Source organism: Ranitomeya imitator, chromosome 1 (genome assembly GCF_032444005.1).
Source record: "Ranitomeya imitator isolate aRanImi1 chromosome 1, aRanImi1.pri, whole genome shotgun sequence".
Taxonomy (NCBI): domain Eukaryota; kingdom Metazoa; phylum Chordata; class Amphibia; order Anura; family Dendrobatidae; genus Ranitomeya; species Ranitomeya imitator.
The window spans coordinates 656,718,994-656,741,697 of NC_091282.1; the positions used below are offsets into that span (position 1 = coordinate 656,718,994).

General features: G+C 46.5%; 1 protein-coding gene across 1 annotated transcript in view; it reads left to right on the forward strand.

Annotated features, from left to right (window-relative positions):
- Positions 1-19,363: 19,363 nt before the first annotated feature.
- Positions 19,364-22,704, forward strand: part of LOC138639633 (coxsackievirus and adenovirus receptor-like) — a 46,303-nt gene continuing 42,962 nt past the window's right edge. Inside the window, exon 1 of the mRNA XM_069728771.1 lies at positions 19,364-19,557. Coding sequence (XP_069584872.1) covers positions 19,509-19,557 — 49 coding nt within the window. The 5' untranslated portion in view covers positions 19,364-19,508. The remainder of the gene's footprint in view (positions 19,558-22,704) is intronic.

Consider the following 22,704-nt stretch of genomic DNA (forward strand, 5'->3'; position numbering starts at 1 on the left):
ACGTCCCTAAACTAGCAGGTTTCTTGCCGCTCTTAAACACAGATATACAGCAGATCTCATGGGGTGCACTCCGTATACTGCAAGTATCATGGGGTGTTCCCAATATACAGCAGGTCTTGTGGGGTGTTCCCAGTATATGGCAGGTTTCTTGCACCATTCCCATTATACGGGAGGTCTTTGGTGTTGCTTGTACACAGACAATCTTAGATCCTTCTGGTATATGGCAGGTCTCATTGGGTTCTTTGTGAATAAAGATAATTGGAGTGCTGACTTCAAAAATTAAACTTGATTTTATTGGTACAATGATAAGTAACATACATAATCTCATACACAAAAATTATTGAGGAAGGAAAAGATAGGATCCTCAATTTTTTATTAAAGCTAACCTGTCATTATAGAATGCTGTAGATAAGCCCTGGAAGGCGGTGGCCGCATCTTATATCAGCCAAACCTGTGACAGGTTTGCTTTAAGGCTGAACTATTGATTACGTTCATTATATTAATCATGACTTGTCTTATAATCAATTACCCTATGAATTATTTAATATTGCTCATTGGGTTCTTTGCAGTGTATGGCAGGTCTAGTTGGGTGTTCCTTGTACACGGTTGGTCTTGTGGGGTATATCCGGTATATGGCAGGTCTTGTGGGGTGTTCCCGGTTTATGGCAGGTCTTGAGGGGTGCTCCTGGTATATGGCAGGTCTTGTGGGGTGCTCCCGGTTTATGGCAGGTCTTGTGGGGTGCTCACGGTATATGTCAGGCTTTGTAGGGTGTTCCTGGTATACGGCAGGTCTTGTGGGCTGTTTCTGGTATACGGCTGGCCTTGTGGGGTGCTCCCAGTATACAGCAGGTCATGTGGGGTGTTTCCGGTATATGGCAGGTCTTGTGGGGTGTTCCTGGTATATGGCAGGTCTTATGGGGTGCTCCCGGTATATGGCAGGTCATGTGGGGTGTTCCCGGTATACAGCAGGTCTTGTGGGGTGCTCCCGGTATATGGCAGGTCTTGTGGGGTGTTCCCGATATATGGCAGGTATTGGGTGTTCCCGGTATACGGCAGGTCTTGTGGGGTGTTCCCGGTATACGGCAGGTCTTGTGGGGTGTTCCCGGTATACGGCAGGTCTTGTGGGGTGTTCCCGGTATACGGCTGGTCTTGTGGGGTGTTCCTGGTATACGGCTGGTCTTGTGGGATGCTCCTGATATATGGCAGGCTTTGTAGGGTGTTCAAGGTTTGTATCAGTAACTACTTACCAAAAGTGGTCAAAGGAAGCACAACTCAGAATCGTTGGTACTACAAAGTGCTGTAAGCGTTGCTATAATAGGAAGGTATCAGATTGTGCAGAGCATCACAGTCCGGAGGCACAAAACATGGCAGCTTGCTGCTGACCAGTCAGAGTTTTCACACCAGAGGACTACATCAGAGACCGTGTGGAGTCCATGTCTAGATGGGGCACAGCAGTTCTGGCAGCACAAGCCAAAGCCAGGCAGGTTGTTTTATTGTTATAGATTTCATCTGTATCATCTCTGGGTTTCCTCTTTGATATCTTTCTTAGTCGTCCTGTGCAGTGAATGGAGGTTCACTGCCCAGAAGCCAAACCTTATTTCCCTAATTACACCCTCTATTATGTGATTGCATCGGGCTTACTCCTTCCTATTTTGTGTTTCGAGACACGTGACATGCTTGATAAAGGGTTATTATAAAGGGTGAGGTCACGATGGTACAGACGTGAGGAAGTGGGAAAGTATACAGACACATGGTTAGAAAGGTAGAGTTGGCTGGAGAGTTTACTGTATCTTTAAGTATTTCCCATGCAATACTATTTCCTGTATCTAAGCCTGTTATATTGTCTGCTTAGCCAGAGTATCTAATCCATTTGTGTGGTGTTCATCAAGCGGAACATACATCTGTGTGAGAGCTCTGGAGGATGAGTGGAAGATTAGGTAAAGGGCCATCTTCTAAGGCTCTGTCTCGCCATGTACCATATCATAATTGTACACTATCTTGTTAGCTTGTCTGTACTGCATAATGGTGGTTACTATAATTTTATATTGTATCTCTGACACATGTATCACATAGCTGTGTCATCTTAGGGTATGTGCACACGATTAGTAAACGCTGCTGGTAGGACATTGCATACTTGTGCAACGTCCAACCCGCAGCGTCCAGATGTTACAGCATAGTGGATGGAATTTCTTGAACTCCCATGCCCACTATGCTTCCAGAGACGCCCGCAGCTCACCCGCGGAGACAGACATGCGGTGCGTCCCTCCAGATCGCAGCATGTCTATTTATCTTGCGGAGACGCGAGCCTCCGCAAGATAAATTTCACCTATACATTGTATTGGACGTGGTGAATCTGCACGGTTCAACGAACACATGCAGATTCACTAACAGGTCTGTGAGAGCCAAAATTCTTGCTGGTTGGTCGGTGATCAAATACTTATTTCATACAATAAAATGCAATTTAATTATTAACCCCTTCCTGACCTGTGGCGCCACGTGGGCGTCATGAAACTCGGTGCCAATCCGAACTGTGACACCTATGTGGCGTCATGGAGGGATTGCGTCCCTGCAGATCGGGTGAAAGGGTTAACTCCAATTTCACATGATCTGCAGGGACAGGGGGAGTGGTACTTCAGCACGGGGGGGGGGGGTGGCTTCACCTCCCCGTGGCTACGATCGCCCTGATTGGCTGTTGAAAGTGAAACAGCCAATCAGACCAATTTGTAATATTTCACCTATGAAAAGTGGTGAAATATTACAATCCAGCCATGGCCGATGCTGCAATATCATTGGCCATGGCTGGAAACCCTGATCTGCCCCCCGCCACCACCACCGATATCCTCCCCAGTCCTTCGTTCTGTCCGGTACTGTAGTCTGCTCCCCTCCGTCCTCCTGTCCGCTCCCCCCCATCCTCCTGTTCCCTCCCCCGTGCTCCGGTCCACACCCTCGTGCTCCGATCCACCCCCTCATACTTACCGAGCCTCCCGGTGTCCGTCCGTCTTCTCCATGGGTGCCGACATCTTCCAAAATTGCGGGCGCATGCGCAGTGCGCCCGCTGAATCTTCCGGCCAGCAGATTCGTTCCAGGTACATTTTGATCACTGTGATAAAAGATATCACACTGATCAAAATACAAAAAATAGTAAATGAACCCCCCCTTTATCACCCCCATAGGTTGGGAAAATAATAAAATAAAGAAAATATATTTACTTTTATTTTTCCAATAGGGTTAGGGTTAGAACTAGGGTTAGGGCTAGGGTTAGGGCTAGGGTTAGAATTAGGGTTAGTACTAGGGTTAGGGTTAGAATTAGGCTATGTGCACACGGTGCGGATTTGGCTGCGGATCCGCAGCAGATTGGCCGCTGCGGATTCGTAACAGTTTTCCATCAGGTTTACAGTGCCATGTAAACCTATGGAAAACCAAAAACCGCTGTGCCCATGGTGCGGAAAATACAGTGCGGAAACGCCGCGTTGTATTTTCCGCAGCATGTCAATTCTTTGTACGGATTCCACAGCATTTTACACCTGTTCCTCAATAGGAATCCGTAGGTGAAATCCGCACAAAAAACACTGGAAATCTGCGGTAAATCCGCAGGTAAAATGCAGTGCCTTTTACCTGCAGATTTATCAAAAATGGTGCGGAAAAATCTCACACGATTCCGCAACGTGGGCACACAGCCTTAGGGTTAGGGTTGGAATTAGAGTTAGGGTTGGAATCAGAGCTAGGGTTGAAAATAGGGTTAAGATTAGGCTTGTGGTTAGGGTTATGGTTAGGGTTAGGGGTGTGTTGAGGTTAGGGTTGTGTTAGGGTTTGGATTAGGGTTAGGATTAGGGTTAGGGTTGGGATTAGGGTTTGGGGTGTGTTGGGGTTAGGGTTGTGGTTAGGGGTGTGTTGGGGTTAGGGTTGTGATTAGGGTTATGGCTAGAGTTGGGATTAGGGTTAGGGGTGTGTTGGGGTTAGGGTTGGAGTTAGAATTGAGGGGTTTCCACTGTTTAGGCACATCAGGGGTCTCCAAACGCAACATGACGCCACCATTGATTCCAGCCAATCTTGCGTTCAAAAAGTCAAATGGTGCTCCCTCCCTTCCTAGCCCCGACGTGCGCCCCAACAGTGGTTTACCCCCTACATATGGGGTACCAGCATACTCAGGACAAACTGGGCAACAACTATTGGGGTCCAATTTCTCCTGGTACCCTTGCGAAAACATAATTTTGGAGGAATGAAAAATTATTTTTTATTTTCACGGCTCTGCGTTATAAACTTCTGTGAAGCACTTGGGGGTTCAAAGTGCTCACCACACATCTAGATAAGTTCCTTGGGGGGTCTAGTTTCCAAAATGGGGTCACTTGTGGGGGGTTTTACTGTTTAGGCACATCAGGGGCTCTGCAAACGCAACGTGACGTCTGCAGACCATTCCATCAAAGTCTACATTTCAAAACGTCACTACTTTCCTTCTGAGCCCCGACATGTGCCCAAACAGTGGTTCCCCCCCACTTATGGAGTATCAGCGTACTCAGGACAAACTGGACAACAACTTTTGGGGTCCAATTTCTCCTGTTACTCTTGTGAAAATAAAAAATTGCGGGCTAAAAAATAATTTTTGAGGAAAGAAAAATGATTTTTTATTTTTATGGCTCTGCGTTATAAACTTCTGTGAAGCACTTGGGGGTTTAAAGTGGTCACCACACATCTAGATTAGTTCCATGGGAGTTCTAGTTTCCAAAATGGGGTCACATGTGGGGCAGCTCCAATGTTTAGGCACACAGGGGCTCTCCAAACGCGACATGGTGTTCGCTACGATTGGAGCTAATTTTTCATTCAAAAAGTCAAATGGCACTCCTTCTCTTCCGAGCCCTGACGTGTACCCCCACGTATGAGTTATCAGTGTACTCAGGAAGAATTGCCCAATAAATTTTAGGATCCATTTTATCCTGTTGCCCATGTGGAAATGAACAAATTGAGGCTAAAAGAATTTTTTTGTGAAAAAAAGGTACTTTTTCATTTTTACGGATCAATTTGTGAAGTACCTGGGGGTTCAAAGTGCTCACCATGCATCTAGATAAGTTCCTTGTGGGGTCCAGTTTCCAAAATGGGGTCTCATGAGGGGGAGCTCCAATGTTTAGGCACCCAGGGGCTCTCCAAACGCGACATGGTGTCTGCTAACGATTAGAGCTAATTTTTCTTTCAAAAGTCAAATGGCGCTCCTTCCCTTCCGAGCCTTGCCGTGTGCACAAACAGTGGTTTGTGACCACATATGAGGTATTGGTGTACTCAGGAGAAATTGCCCAACACATTTTAGGATCCATTTTATCCTGTTGCCCATGTAAAAATGAAAAAATTGAGGCTAAAAGAAATTTTTTGTGAAAAAAGTACTTTTTCATTTTTACTGATCAATTTGTGAAGCACCTGGGGGTTCAAAGTGCTCACTATGCATCTAGATAAGCTCATTGGGGGTCTAGTTTCCAAAATGGGGTCACTTGTGCGGGAGCTCCAATGTTTAGGCACACAGGGGCTCTCCAAACGCGACATGGTGTCCGCTAAAGATTGGAGCCAATTTTTAATTGAAAAAGTCAAATGGCGCTCCTTCCCTTCCAAACCCTGTCGTGCGCCCAAACAGTGGTTCCTCTCCCACATATGGGGTATCGGTGTACTCAGGACAAATTGTACAATAATTTTTGGGGTCCAGTTTCTCTTTTAACCCTTGGGAAAATTAAAATTATTTTGCTAAAATATCATTTTTGTGACTAAAAAGTTAAATGTTCATTTTTTCCTTCCATGTTGCTTCTGCTGCTGTGAAGCACCTAAAGGGTTAATAAACTACTTGAATGTGGTTTTGAGCACCTTGAGGGGTGCAGTTTTTAGAATGGTGTCACTTTTGGGTATTTTCAGCCATATAGACCCCTCAAACTGACTTCAAATGTGAGGTGGTCACTAAAAAAAATGAATGCTTTTGTAAATTTCATTGTTAGGCTGCCGTCACACTAGCAGTATTTGGTCAGAATTTTACATCAGTATTTGTAAGCCAAAACCAGGAGTGGAGCAATTAGAGGAAAAGTATAATAGAAACATATGCACCACTTCTGCATTCATCACCCACTCCTGGTCTTGGCTTAGAAATACTGATGTAAAATACTGACCAAATACTGCCTAAAAATGAGAAATCACTGGTCAAATTTTATCCCTTATAACTTCCTAGCAAAAAAAATTTTGTTTCCAAAATTGTGCTGATGTAAAGTAGACATGTGGGTAATGTTATTTATTAACTATTTTGTGTCACATAACTCTATCATTTAACAGAATAAAAATTCAAAATTTAAAAATTGCGAAATTTTCTAACTTTTAGCCAAATTTCAATTTTTTTCACAAATAAACGCAAAAATTATCGACCTAAATTTACCACTAACATGAACCCCAATATGTCACAAAAAAACAATCTCAGAACCGCTAGGATCCATTGAAGCTTTCCTGAGTCATTACCTCATAAAGGGTCACTGGTCAGAATTGCAAAAAACGGCCAGGTCATTAAGGTCAAAATAGGCTGGGTCATGAAGGGGTTAAAAAAATTCATACAATGTGATTTTCTGCTTTTTTTTTTAATTTTTTGATTCTGTCTCTCACAGGTGACATGTACCTACGATAAAAATTGCAGCCCTCTCCATTGCATTTTGGAAAACTTGCAAACTCAGCTCTGCGTCAAATACTTATTTTTCCCATTGTATAAGAAAATAACTACTATAATACTGCCTCCATGTACAATAATATACGGTAACTATTATACTGCAACCATCTATGTACAAGAATATACAGTCATGGCACCCTTGAAATTGTTTCAGAAAATGAAGTATTTTTCCCAGAACATTATTGCAATTGCCCATATTTATCAGACTGGAAATACGTGGAGAAGCAGTGATCTTTTATATGCTCTCATGTAACCAAGCAATTCCAGCCAGCGTCCTTCATTCAGACTCCAGCCACAGCAGAGTGGATCTCCTGAAACACGGGGTGGTACTTAAAGAGGTACCCCAGCTTGGTAGACCCCGTTACACTGGTGGCAGACAGCGGGATATGATACCCCTTCTACAGAAGGAAAGGAATGAATGGAAAACAACTACCAGAAGTTAAAGAGGACTACATTAAAAGATCTGGTGGAAGCCTGAGGGTTGATCGCCAGCAACAAAACAAAAGCAGATTTGATAGCAGCCATCATGGAACACGACAGTGCAGCGCCCCACAATGTGAGCGTGGAGGAGACTGAATTTCAGAGGGAGGTAAAAAACAGTCTGGCGTTCTATGGCCCAAACCATGCAGTAGAGCTCATACGAGAGGTGATGGCTGATGTGCGTACTGATCTGAAGGAAAAGATGGCCGAGCGGACCAGGATAGAGCTAACCAAGATGGAGATGGCAGAGCGGACCAAAGTGGAGCTGGCCAAGATGGAGATGGCAGAGCGGAGAGAGGAGAGTCAGCGAGCAGGGGGAGCTCTGGCCTTCGACCAGGTACCTTCAACAGTAAGCCACAAAAAGATCCAGTATAATGCCTTCCGACAGTTGGGGGAGGCAGAGAAAGACATTGATGGCTTTCTGCAGGACTTTGAGTGGCAGTGTGCCCTTCATCAAGTGAAGCCGGAGGAATGGGTTCAGATTCTGGCCAGCAAGCTGACAGGCCGGGCAGCGGCGCCAGAGCGTATGGTACGATTGGAGGGCCAGAGAGCGCACCTTGGAAATAGGACAGAAGGTCCTGGTGTTAGAGCCCACTAGGCAGACCAAGTTCCAAGCTGCATGGCAGGGGCCCTACCAGGTAGTGGGGAAAATAGCCGACACAACCTATAATGTCACCGATTGTGACGACCCCAGGGTTATCCGCATGTTCCACATGAATATGCTGAAGCCCTACCGGGAGCGCCCTGAACAGGTAGTGGCCATCTGTGCACCTGAAGCAGAGGATTTAGCCGGACTTTCCTTGCCAGAAGTCTTAAGGGAAAGGACTCAGTCTAAAACATGGGACCAGGTACACTTGGGTGAAGACCTAGGCCCCCGGGAGAGACAACAGGAGGAGGAGTTGTTGAGGCATCGACAGAGGATGTTTTCGGGGAGACCAGCGTACACTCGCCTGACACAACACAAGTTGAGACCCAGGATCAGACCCCCCTGAGACAAAACCCCTTCCACGTCCCTGAGTCTGTACGAGAGGGGATGCAACAAGAGATACAAGAGATGTTGCGTTTAGAGGTCAGTGAAGAGTCAGATAGTCCCTGGGCATCCCCCGTAGTGTTAGTGCCCAAGAAGGATGGGACTACATGATTTTGTGTAGACTATCGTAAGCTCAATGAGAAAACAGTGACGGATGCATATCCCATGCCGCGTGTGGATGAGTTGTTAGACCGGCTGGCGGGGGCAAAGTATTTGACCACCATCGATCTATGCAAAGGCTACTGGCAGATTCCCCTTAGTCCTGACGCTATTCCCAAGTCGGCATTTGTCACCCCGTTCGGCTTATTACAGTTTCGAGTTATGCCTTTTTGGATGAAGAATGCCCGGCGACCTTCCAGAGGCTGGCTGACCGGCTTCTGGATGGTCTCCAGGACTATGCTTGTGCCTACCTGGACGACATCGCCATCTACAGTGCGACATGGGAAGAGCATCTAAATCACCTAGAGACTGTATTGGACAGGATCCACAAGGCCGGAATCACCCTGAACCCAAACAAGTGTCACGCGGGCAAAGCAGAGGTTCAGTATTTAGGGCATTGGGTGGGAAGTGGGAAACAGCGACCAGAACCAGCCAACATTGAGGCCGTAGCCAAATGGCCCACCCCACACACTAAAACCCAGGTCATGGTGTTTCTAGGGACAGCGGGGTATTACAGGAAATTCGTTCCCAATTACAGCAGCGTAGCCAAGCCCCTTACTGATCTGACCTGTAAGAACCATCCCCGCCAGGTAACCTGGACCCCAGAGTGTGAGGAAGCCTTCCGCCAACTAAAGGACGCCCTCACCAATACCCCTGTATTGGCCGCACCCGATCCAACTAAACGTTCCCTTGTTCACACAGACGCTTCTAGGTTTGGATTGGGGGCAGTACTGAGCCAAGTTGGGCCGGACGGCCAAGAACACCCGGTAGCTTACCTGAGTCGGAAACTACTGCCCCGTGAATTAAGCTATGCGGCCATCGAGAAGGAGTGCCTGGCGGTTGTATGGGCACTCAAAAAGTTGCAACCATATTTGTATGGATGACAGTTTTCCCTCCTAACGAACCATAATCCCCTTGTCTGGCTTAATCGGGTCTCCGGAGACAATGCCAGATTGCTGCGGTGGAGAATAGCTCTATAACCTGGACTTCACCATCCACTACAGACCCGGCAAACAAAACTGTAACGCCGATGGACTAAGTCGACAAACGGAACTTGTACCAACCCCATACACTTCGGTCATCCCCAAACCGATCCGTTAAGGATCAGACTGTGTATGCCGATCGCGTCGTTGAAAAGGGGAGCCGTGTTACGTTTTACGGAACCACTCAGCAACCAGAATATGTTGTGCAGTTATATGTATATATAATAGGTTCCATGTGAGATGCATGTCCCTAATGCATCAGCCCACAGGCTGCGCCCCTGGGCAGAGGGGACACAATATTCCCCTTTTGTCCGCCCCCCACCTTTGTAATTCCCACAGTAAATATCGGCAGGCTCCGGCCACCTGTGGCTATTGTAATGTATGTCTGGCCTGCCGCTTTTCTATTGGCCTGCCCTCTGTATCTGTGTGATATATTCTGTGTCCTGTGAGTAAAGAGTTGTCAGACTGGAAATACATGGAGAAGCAGTGATCTTTTATATGCGCCCATGTAGGCAAGCAATTCCAGCCAGCGTCCTTCATTCAGACTCCAGCCAAAGCAGAGTGGACCTCCTGAAACACGGTGTGGTACTAAAAGAGGTACCCCAGCTTGGTAGACCCCGTTACACTAAGCATTGAGAACAAAGAGAAGAGAACTGTCTGAGAACTTGAGAAACAAAATTGTTGAAAAATATCAGCAATATTAAGGTTACAAGACCATCTCCAGGGATCTTGATGTTCTTTTGTTCATTGTGCCCAAAATAATGAAGACGTTTACACCGCATGGCACTGTAGCTAATGTCACTGGACCTGGGCAGCAAAGAAAATTTGATGAAAGGTTGCAACCCGGGATAATCCGGATTGTGGTTAAGCAGCTCCAATCAAGGTCCAAAGGAAATCAAGCTGTCCTGCAGGCTCAGGGTGCATATGCACAAGCTATCCATCGACATTTGAATGCAATTAAACGCTATGGCAGGAGACCCAGGAGGACCCCACTGCTTACACAGAGGCAAAAAAAGCAAGACTGAAGTTTGCCAAAATAAATGTAAGACAAAATTATTTTGGGAAAGTGTTTTGTGGACAGGTGAGACCTTTTTTGGTAAAGCAAATAATTCTACTGGTTGCCGAAAACAGAATGAGGCCTCTAAAGAAAGAGCACAGTACCTACAGTCAGCTATGGTGGAGGTACAAAGAGGGGGTTGTTTTGCTGCCTCTGGCACTGGGTGCCTTGATTGTGTGCAAGGCATCATGAAATCTGAAGATTACCAAAGGATTTTGGGTCACAATGTAGTGCCCAGTGTCAGAAAACCGGGTTTGCTTCCTAGGTCATGGGTCTTCCAGCAGGACAATGACCACGAACATACATCAAGAAGCACCCAGAAATGGATGGAAATAAAGCAATGGAGAGTTCTGAAGTGTCAGTGGATCGCCCCCAGACACAGGGCCACGCGTTTCGGTACCGGGCCTCTCTGGTTCGGTTCTGAGGCTGTCACGGTGGCTAGACCCGGTACGCGACCCTGCTAAGGGACGTCCAATGAAAGCAGTAAAGTAGTCTGTCAGGGGTTCGTGACGCCACCTGTGGTGTTCGGTCAGGGTGACCGACGCTGCTATGGGGTCCACTGGGGTGATGGAATGGCAGCTGGATGGTATACCTTCCCACAGGTGAAGTATGTCCCCAGGGCTTCCCAGCTAAGTGGATGGTGATGGTGTGAGGTACAGTCAATAATGACACAAGGTTGCAGTCTCTTTACCTCTTTACTGAAGGCTTCAGGATCCTCTATCCAGAGTACGTTTAACAGGGCTCTCAGAGACCGGCCGGTCCAATGGGCACATCCAGAGTTTCCTTCACAGATGGAAATCGTTGCCTACCAATAGCGCCTGTGTGTTGTAGTCCTATCCTGCTGAGCATTTGGAATAGTCCTCACAACTGCTGTTCTCGTTCGTTCGTTCTCTACAGCTGTCTCTCTCTCGTTCTTTGGTTCCAGATGTTACTAGTTTCTAACGTCCCCCAGGTATGTTATGGCTACGACGCCACCCGTATGACGGGAAGGCTAGGAGGTCTTCCGGGACCCTAGAGACGCCCCTCTCCCAATGTTGCCCCCTATGTCTTCGTAGGTGTAGTAAGGTAGACAGCCAACCTATAGCTAACTGTCCAGCGGAGTTTGAAGTAAGGCCTGAAGTCAGTTACTCCTACGGTGTTCCGGCCACCGACTACGCGCCTCAGTAAGATGTTGCCTCTCTCTCTCTCGGCACGACTCTTACTGGCTCTCCTTTGTGCTTGATCTCGTTTACACGGTTCCACAATATCCTTCCCTTCGTGTCTCTTTCTTAGGATACCGCCGCAGGGTGTGCAGGCGCGGTTCCGTTACGTTCTGTTCTGCTCGCTAGGCACCTGCCAGGTTCCCACGCCCGACAGGGGCCCCCCTGTGCCTTCTCCCTGCAACACCCCCTGCCACGGGATGTTGCCTGGTTCCAACCCAGTCAGCTTCTGACTAACTTCCTCCCCAGCCCCTAGTTTTACCAGTTTGAGGAGTGGCCCAATAAATAAAGCCTTTTTCTCCCCCTAGTGGCCGGAGTGTGAAGTGTAATGTGTTTTGGTGATACCTGGTCAGGAGAACTCCTTTAGTGCCATCAGACGTACCGTTACTCCCCTTAGCGGCAGAGTGCCATACTGCAACGACCAGGTCTCTGGGGCGCTGCACTAGCAATAAGTCTGAAACTAAATCCCTTTGAATACCTGTGAAGAAATCTTAAAACTGCTGTTGGGAGATGTGCCCTTCAAATATGAGAGACCTGGAGCAGTTTTTGCAGAGGAAGAGTGCACCAAAATTCCAGTTGAGGTGTGCAAGAAGCTTGTTGATGGTTATAGGAAGCGATTGCAGTTATTTATTCCGAAGGGGAAGCAACCAAATATTAAAGAGAACCTATCATCACAATATTACCTCTGTATTATTAAAGTAGAGACAGTCTACTGAAGTTTTAGTAAGTGGTTTTATTTCACAGCAACAAAAACGTTTCGGTCACAAATTTTGACCTTCATCAGTTACGTTTTGTGGATGGTAATTATGAAACTGATGAAGGTCAAAATTTGTGACCGAAACATTTTTGTTGCTGTGAAATAAAACCACTTGCATACAAGTTGAGTGCCAGGTTTTGTTATATATTACTGAGGTGTTGGAACCTACCTGGGCACCACATTCTGAGGCTGTGCACACATTTATTCACTATACTGAAGTTTTAGTGACTTGTCATTTAAGCCCAGTGTGATGATCATGAAGCCAGAGCACCAAAGAAAGACGCGCACACAGTCCCACCCCAAAGCACAAGCATCTCATTAACTTCAAAGTTCAAACAGATTGAACAAAAACCACAAGACGTATTTCTTCAGCACAGGTATCATTTAAATCAGTGTAACAGTGCCAACATGACAATGCTTGTTTACTTAGCAAAATCCTGATTACAGGTTCTCTTTAAGCTAAGGGTGTCAATGAGTCGCCCCACGGACAAGGGGGTACTCGGTACCGGGTCCTACTGATTCACAGGGGGATGTCACGGTGGCTGCGACCCGGTCCGTGGCCCAGGGCGCCCATGTAAAAGGGGAAAGGTCTTTAAAGGGATAGAGTTTATGTTCGTGACGCCACCTGTGGTATTCGGTCAGGATGACCGACGCTGCTTTAAGGGGTCCGCTGGGGTGATGTTATGGCAGCTAGATGGTATACCTTCCCACAGGTGAAGTATGTCCCCAGGACTTCCCGGTGTGTTGACGGTGGATGGTGAGAAGTGCAGAGAAGAACGAGGACACAAGGTTGCAGTCTCTTTACCTTTACTGAAGACTTCAGCATCCACAGTCCAGGGCACCAGATCACAGGGCAGGCAGACTCCGGTCGGTTTGGAGGCAAGTCCAGATTTCCCTTATCCAGGTGGAAATCAGTAGCCTTCCCTTGCGCTGCGGTGGTGTAGTCTCTTACTGCCTATGGCTTCACATAAGAGTCTCACAAATGTGGTGTTTCATTCTCTCTGTCCCCCACATAGGATAGGACAATACCCATACGACTGGTGACTTGAGCCTGTTTATAGGGTCTTTTCGATAACCCGGCTCTGTAGTTGTCACCGTGCCTCCTGGGTGTAGGTGCGGACAGGTAACCTGAAATAAGGCATAGAGGTCCTTACTCCCTCTGTGTTGGCTATCGGGATTTTGCACCTCAGAAAGAGACAGCTTGAGCTGGGCTGGTCCCCTTCTGGTATCCCCTCCTTTGCTTCGACTTCCTTCACACTCGCTGCAATACAATTCTGCCTTTCAATGTCTCTTTCTGGGAGCTGCAGCTCTGACGGCATGCACAGCTCCGTTAACCTTCTATCCTACTCAGACTCTGGTCAGGAACTGACTGAGCTGAGCCCAGCCAGCAACTGACTAACTTTCCCTACCTACATACTACCAGTTATATATGGGGAGTGACCTAATAAATAAGAGCAGAAGCTCCCCCTGGTGGTCTAGAGTGTGAAATGTGTTGCATGTTTGTGATACCAGTATGCAGTTATCCTTCTTTGCCTCCAAACGTAGCATCACTCTCCCCGAGAGGAAAGCAATACCACTGCGATGACAGGACCCTGGGGCGCTGCATCAACAATTTTGTCCAGCCCATTTTTGGTGGTTTTGTCTGAAATGTCCAGTTTGCCTTTTTTTCCTGTTATTTTGTGTTGTTCCAATACAAAGGAAATTAAACATGTGTATAACAAAACGTATAATTGCAATAAGTTTCTGGGAGAAAAACTTCATTTCCTGCAACAATTGTGGTGTCATGACTGTAACTACTATAATACTGAAAATATACAAAAAAAGTTTAGCGTCTGCTCACCACCTCATAAAGCGCGCGGATCCTGCTGTGCAGCAAGTTTTTCAGAACTTGAAAGGAATAAGTCCAGCGCTGTAATTCCATAAAATCCATTTTCTTTTAATCCATAGCTTCAAATAACATTAAAACAATTAAGTCATAGTCCAGACATTAAAACATGCGTGTTTCAAGGCAAAAAAATTCTGAACAGCCAATCGCAGCATTCTCAGCCTAGGCATCATCGGAACAGACTCTGATTGGCGCGATCGACGATTACATCCATCGCGCCAATCGCAGGGCAGAGCCGCGGTGTGACCGCGCTGTGACCTGCCTAGGATCGGAGCTGTAAGAACCGATCCTAGGCCATTGCCTAGCAACAACAGGCATGGCCTGGAGCCGCTGATTGGCACAATCGACGATTACACCGATCGTGCCAATCACAGGACACAGCCTTGGGGTGACCGCGCTATGCCCTGACAGTTACCTGACTAGGATCGGAGCTGTAAGAACCGATCCTAGGTCAGTGCCTAGCAACAACAGGCATGGCCCAGAGCAGCTGATTGGCGCAATCGACAATTAAATTGATCACGCCAATCACAGAGCACAGCCTCGGTGTGACCGCGCTGTGCCCTGACGGTGACCTGAATAGGATCAGAGCTTTAATTGCACCAATCCTAGGCCAGTGTCTGGCAACGCCAGTGTCACCAGGGCCAGCTCGGATTGGTGTGATCGATGTCATCATCGATCACACCAGTGACAGGGCACAGCAGCGGTATGACCGCTCTATGACCTGTCTGCGACCGGTCTGCAGGTCCTCACACTAGCTGAGGATTCCTGCAGAGCGGTCACGCTACAGGATCTGCTGCTGTGCTGGGCCTTGCTGAACAGAGAAGAAAGAAGAAGAGACAACAACTGTGTTTTGATCCCTGATCCCTGCCCGATCTCTCTTCATCCACCCCAATCTCTCCCATCCCACCCTTCCCCCTGCCATTTCCCCCCTCTTTTTACCCCTCCACCCCTCTTTGCATCGCATCCGTGTGCACATTTAGCAGCCGCTGAGCGTTGATTGGTGACACAGTTCACCGGTCAACACTCATGCTCGCTTTTCTTTTTCACCCCCTATGCGTCACCCCTGTGCGCACATCCAGCAGCCGCTGAGCTTTGATTAGTGACGCAGTTCACTCATCAGAGCTTGTGCCTACTGTTCTCCATTTTTCTTTCTCACCCTTCCTCGTGCCACCCTTGTGCGCACATCCAGCAGCTAATGAGCTTTGATAAGTGACGCAGTTCGCTCATCAGAGCTTGTGCCTGCTGTTTTAGACACTTTTTTTTTTTTTTGCCACCTCCGTGCGAACATCCAACTGCCGCCGAACTTTGATAAGTGACGCAGTTTTACACTTTCCTTTTCACAGACATTATTTTCTCCCTGGTTGTGCTTTTTTTCTTTTAGCTTTTTCTTTTCAGACAAAAATTTACACAGTTAAAAACAAAATACTGACATAATCACCATATTTCATTCAAAAAATGTCGTCCCACCCGTCCCATTCGTTCCAACAACGCTATTCAGTGGAGGAGGCATATGCTTTCCTTGCCTCTGACACTGATAGCGAGGGACAGGATCCCACATTTCTTTATTTCTCATTTGTCGGCCTCGTCCTCTTCCTTCTCATCTTCCTGTTCAGGTGCTGTTAAACCACCACGCAGACGTCCCAGGACAGAAGATGAAGCAGCGCCCCCTATTCCAGAAGATGAACCAGCGCACCCTATTACGGACTCTGTATGGACTCCTCCCCCCCCCCCCGAAAATTATGAGCCACTGATTCCTGATTTTGTGGCAGAATCAGGAACCAAGTTTGACAACAGCGGCTCATAGAACTAGACTTTTTCGAAGTCTTTTTCTCTGAGGATTTTGTTAACCTCATGGTGGGCCAAACTAATTTATATGCTCGTCAATTTTTGGCACAAAGCCCCGGTTCATCATTTTCTAACTCTTCTCCTGTAGACGCAGTTGAAATGATGCAGTTTTGGGGCCTGGTCCTTCACATGAGGATCCTGAAGAAGCCAGAACTTCGACAATATTGGAATGTTGATGTTTTATACAACACTCCAGTGTTCCGAATGGTCATGGCCCAGGCACGTTTTGAGGCCATCCACAAATTCCTGTATTACCGCTAATACACAGTGTCCTCCACGAGATGACCCCTACTTTGACCACCTGTTTAAAGTTCAGCTGGCCATTGAACACTTCAACAAAAAGTTTGCTGAAGTGTATGTGCCCCAAAGGGATATCTGCGTAGATGAGTCCTTAGTTCATTTTAAGGGTAGGCTCAGATGTCGTCAGTATCTGCCCAGCAAGAGGGTAAGGTATGTAATTAAACTCTATAAGCTGTGTGAGAGTACCTCAGGGTACAAACACAGGTTCAGAGTTTATGAAGGGAAGGACACCCGGATTCAACCCTCTAAATGCCCTGTGTCCTGGGAGTGAGTGGGAAAATTGTGTGGGATTTAGTGCATCCACTGCTGGATAAAGGTTATCACCTCTACTTGTATAACTTTTATACCAGCATCACACTCTTCAAATCCCTCTCTGCGCGAGCAGTCTGAGCTGACAACGGTGGGGTGGGGCAAGTTTTATTTTTGTATTTTCTGACAAGCATATTTGCCTTGAGCACAAAGGTGTTGCAAGTCAGAGGGCCATGAATGTATTTAGACAAAGATACAAATCATCCTTGCCACACCTACTACATAAAATTTTCAAATTTTCATGGGCTGCTGCACCATGAGCTATTTCATTAATTTTAAAAGGCATGTTTTTTCATGTTTTTAGTCTTCAGTATCAAAGATATTCCCTGATGTTGTAGAGCAGTAATGGTAATGGGGTCTGCAGAACCCCCAGAGTATAGCATAATACTACATGATTGTGTACATTGGACATGATCTGAATATTAACAATAATATTTCCATTCACTGAGAGTAACCAGCTTTGAACATGGTCAAAAAAGTGAAACGCAAAGTATATTAGAAAGTGGCGAACTACTTGTTTACATTGTGGGTGAGTATGTGATATCTGATGTCCTAGGGCAAAATGGGGACCGCAATGGGGTCCTCAGAACCTCCAGAATATAATATCGTATTTTCACATTGTTCATATTATCAGTGCCTAAATTCATAATAATGTATATGCAGCGCCCCAGAGGTCTGGTCGTTGCAGTATGACACTCTGCCACTAAGGGGAGTGATGGTACGTCTGATGGCACTAAAGGAGTTCTCCTTACCAGGTATCACCAGAACACATTACACTTCACACTCTGGCCACTAGGGGGAGAAAAAAGCTTTATTTATTGGGCCACTCCTCACACTGGTAAAACTAGGGGACGGGGAGGAAGTTAGTCAGAAGCTGACTGGGTTGGATTCAGGCAACATCCCGTGGCAGGGGGTGTTGCAGGGAGAAGACACAGGGGGGTCCCTGTCAGGCGTGGGAACCTGGCAGGTGCCTAGCGAACAGAACGTAACGGAACCGCACCTGCACTACCTTGCGGCGGTATCCTAAGAAAGAGACACGAAGGGAAGGATATTGTGGAACAGTGTAAACGAGATCAAGCACAAAGGAGAGCCAGTAGGAGTCGTGCTGTGAGACCGAGGCAACATCCTACTGAGGCGCGTAGCTGGTGGCCGGAACACCGCGGGAGTAACTGACTCTAGGCCTTACTTCGAACTCCGCAGGACAGTTAATTATAGGTTGGCTGTCTAGGCGTTTCTAGGGTCCCGGAAGACCTCCAGGCCTTCCCGTCATACGGGTGCGTCCTAGCCATAACATATCTGGGGACGAGAAACTAGCAACATCTGGAACTAAAGAGAGAGAGAGCTGTAGAGAACGACGAACGAGAGCAGCAGTTGTGAGGACTATTCTGAATGCTCAGCAGGGTAGGACTACAACACACAGGCGCTATTGGTAGGCAACGATTTCCATCTGCGAAGGAAACTCTGGAAGTGCCCATCGGACCGGCCGGTCTCAGATAGCCCTGTTAAGCGTGCTCTGGATTGTGGATCCTGAAGTCTGCAGTAAAGAGGTAAAGAGACTGCAACCTTGTGTCCTCGTTATTGCCTGCACCTCACACCATCACCATCCACCTTACTGGGAAGCCCTGGGGACATACTTCACCTGTGGGAAGGTATACCATCTAGCTGCCATTCCATCACCCCAGCGGACCCCACAGCAGCGTCGGTCACCCTGACCGAACACCACAGGTGGCGTCACGAACCCCTGACAGACTGCACCACCTTTATTGGACGCCCCTTAGCAGGGTCGCGGACCGGGTCTAGCCACCGTGACAGCTTCAGAACCGAACCAGAGAGGCCCGGTACCGAGAACTCGTGGCCCTGTGTCTGGGGGTGATCCATATAATTTGCCAACAGCAAGCAGAAATGCTGAACATGATTAGAGTCTGAATTCAATGTATATTAAAAAATGTTACATCTCCTCATTATATAGTGAATAAGTACTATATATAAGACAAAATATGAAAACTGGGATTAAATGAGATGACATGAGATTAAACTTGTCCTGCCATTGATCCTTGTCTGTAAATAAGGTCACTTACATTTTCTTGCACAATATCACTTCTACCTTGTAGCAGTGCCGAGATATCTTTGTTCTGCACTGTATAAACACTTTCTGCCTGCCAGTTCTGCTCTTATTCTATTCATGTCAACTAAAGGAGGCACAATGCCCTTAATACTTCCACAATTGTCTCTTGTCAGACTAGTATGTCAGACTGCTGGGAGGACAATACGTGGCCTTAAAGAGACTTGTACGTGCCTTGGAAATGGCTACTTAGTAGTCCTACTTTCCACCACTGTTGGTGGTACATGCTTCCCTTGGACAGCAATGCATTAGTGCCTCCCCAAGCTACAGTATCTCATAGATCTGTTCTGTATGTTTACTGCAGAATCGCTCGGGAGATTATTAGGAATCTCAATACTCTTCTTTTGTATTTTTGGACAAAATGTATTATGTGTTTCTCATATTATATTAGAAGATTAATATTTAAGCAATTCTCCAGTATATCCTGCATAGACCTCATAGCTTCAATTTACACCTCTCGAGAAAAAAAATGGTAGAGCAATGAGCCATCCTCTCTGGGTGTCACCAGGCAGAGGACATTTCCCTTTCGGCCCTCCTGGTACAGGTGTGTCTTGTACTATCTGCACCCAGGACTCGTAGCACAAGTTCTGCAGCTTCTTCTCTGTGTACAGGTTGCTCAGCATACACGAACAGCTCTTCATTAACATTACCGCTGTCTGGGAATATTATACGCTGCAGAGGATCCGACCCTTCGAGGATCATTATGGGTGACCTATGGGCGACTTGGTGGGTTATTCTGGGATTTATGCCAGGTAAGAGTCTGAGTACAATATGCTGTTAGTGCCATACGTCAGGTTATTTTCCTTAGTGTGCGTTTACTGTTAATGATTGCCTTTGTTATGTATCATATCAACTTCAGGCTGGGGCTACAAGGCTCGAAACGTCTGGTTTGCGGCTTCTAGTTAAAGAGGACTGTTCAAACAGTGTTTAATATCAGGACAGGTAACGAGTACTGTCTGTGCATGACCCCTTATCGTATAATTTCCCAATCCATGACTATTTCAGGGATTGACATAAAACCACTTAATAGAAGGTCCTCTGGCAGTGGTGTTCCACCAATGGCAGCAAGCCACGTGACTGCTACGGGGCCCGTGAGCCAAGGGGCCCGGTATTAGCGCCCACATTCTGCCTGTCAGCGCGAGCAATGATGATGGATGAGGGAGCGTTAGTAGACTCTTCCACCCCCATTATTCTGCCTCAGCGTCTGACGTGTCATAGCAGTGGGTGAGAGGATGCCATTACAGTGCGCCCGCTGTTCTGAAATGTGCGGCACTTCACACTACACACTCAGGAGACTGAACATCGGGTGGAACGAGGAGAGGTGAGTATTGTATATATCTTTTTTTTTATCAGTGACTGGTGGCCATAATAGAGTATGGAGGACCATGGGGGGTGGGTGTATTATATTGTACGGAAGACCCTGGGGAGTGCAGTATACTGTATGGAGGACCATGAGGAGTGGATTATAATGTATGGAGGACCATGGGGAGTGCATTACATTGTATAGAGGACCATGGGGAATGCATTATATTGTATGGAGAACCATGGGGAGTGCATTATATTGTATGGAGGACCATGGGAGTGCAGTATATTGTATGGAGGACCATGGGAGTGCATTATATTGTATGCAGGACCATGGGAGTGCAGTATATTGTATGGAGGACCATGGGAGTGCAGTATATTGTGTGGAGGATCATGGGAGTGCAGTATATTCTATAGAGGACCATGGGGAATGCATTATATTGTATGGAGAACCATGGAGAGTGCATTATATTGTATGGAAGACCATGGGAGTGCAGTATATTGTGTGGAGGATCATGGGAAGTGCATTATATTGTATGGAGGACAATGGGGGGTGCATTATATTGTATGGAGGACCATGGGGGTGCATTATATTGTATGGAGGATCATGGGGAGTGCATTATATTGTATGGAAGACCATGGGAGTGCAGCATATTGTGTGGAGGATCATGGGAAGTGCATTATATTGTATGGAGGACAATGGGGGTGCATTATATTGTATGGAGGACCATGGGGGTGCATTATATTGTATGGAGGACCATGGGGAGTGCATTATATTGTCTGGAGGACCATGGGGAGTGCATTATATTGGGGGGGGGGTGCATTATATTTTTGGATGACCATACCTTGGGGAGTGCATTATATTGTATAGAGGACCATTGGGAGTGCATTATATTGTATGGAGGACCATGAGGGGTGCATTATATTGGGGGAATGCATTATATTGTATGGAGGACCATGGAGAGTGCATTATATTGTGTGGCGGGCCATAGGGAGTGCATTATATTCTATGGAGAACCATGAGGAGTGCATTATATTGTATAGTGGACCATGGGGGTGCATTATATTCTATGGAGGACCATGGGGAGTGCATTATACTATATGGACGATAATGGGGGGTGAATTATGCTACATGGAGGATTATGGAGGGCAAATTATACATTATGGAGGACTATTAGGGGCCCATTATACTATATGAAAGTCTGTGCGGGGCCATTATAATATTTGAAGGGCTATGTGAGGGCCATTTTACTGTATTCATGCAATTATACAGTATGAAGGTTTATGAGGGGGCAACATACTGTTTGGAGGGCTCGTGGGGTTCATTATGCAGTGTGGTGAGGTTTGGGGCCATTATACTGTATGTAGGCCCTTTAAACTGCATGCAGTGCTGGGTGGGGGTCACGGTTGGAGGATCTTACTATGTTGGGATCACTATACTTTGTCTTGGGAGTTGAGGTGGGGTACATTAGGGTCATTATACTCTGCATGTGTATACTAATGTGGAGAAATTCACCATGGGGGTATAATACTTTTTTTGAGCGGCACTTTTGTTGGCATCATATTAAATGGGGGCAATGAAAGCGGAATCTATGACTTCGGCAGGATGGAAATTACTATGTAAAGGCTGAAAAGTTGTGATATATTCTCTTCTGTGACCCCAACATGCATTTATTTATTTTGGGTTTTTTTTTCAGGGGGAAGGGGTGGGCAGCAATTTGAACTTGTTCTATGGGGCCTCATGATTTCTATGTGTCTGCTTCTTACGACTGATTTGGCACAATAATCTGTTGCTTTCAGATAATAAAGTGTATTTCTACATTTTCAAATGTCATTCTGATTGTTGGGGTTTTCTATTTGCTCTCCCACCAAGCTATTGTTATAAATATTGCAGTCACCATGAGTAGGCCATATTGTATCCTGACACTTGTGTCTGTGTGCTTTTCTGCCTCCATCAGCTGATGTCTGTCCAGTCAGGAACAGCGTGAGTGAACTTAAGTTTACAACTTAAAACCCAATGAATCCATATGGGTCCATGAGTCCATATGGTGGGTCTGTGTTCATCCATGTGTATTTTTGCCCACTTGGTGGTTTTACAAACGTAGTTTCCCACACAAATTTCCTTTATTTGTTTTATAACTTTCTTCTTGCATGATAATGTTTTTCTTACGATACCCCAGAGTGTAATAAGATTGGTGAAATAGCTATTTCTAGAAGAAAATGGTGAATTTTGTGGGAGTTTCCCAACATTTGTAAATGTCTGATTTGCCAAGCCTGAGGGACAGGCGTTTTTTTTAAAAGGACCTTATAAAGACAATCACAGATGACAGACAAGTCAATGTGAGATCTCGGCTTGAGGATAGCTCTGGTCACTGCGAGTCTCATCTGTCCCCAAATCTAAAAACCTCTGCTCATGAGGAGCAACGGGAGTCAAAGAGATAGGAACTGCTGCAGTGTAGAAACCAGACTGTAATGGGGACTACAGCGCTGGTCGATAAGCTGAACCTGTGTTTGGAGTAATGATGGTTCCTGATTGTTAACCTTGTAAACATGGCAATGCTCAGCCAACGCCGAAGCCAAAAGCTTGGTCTTGGCCT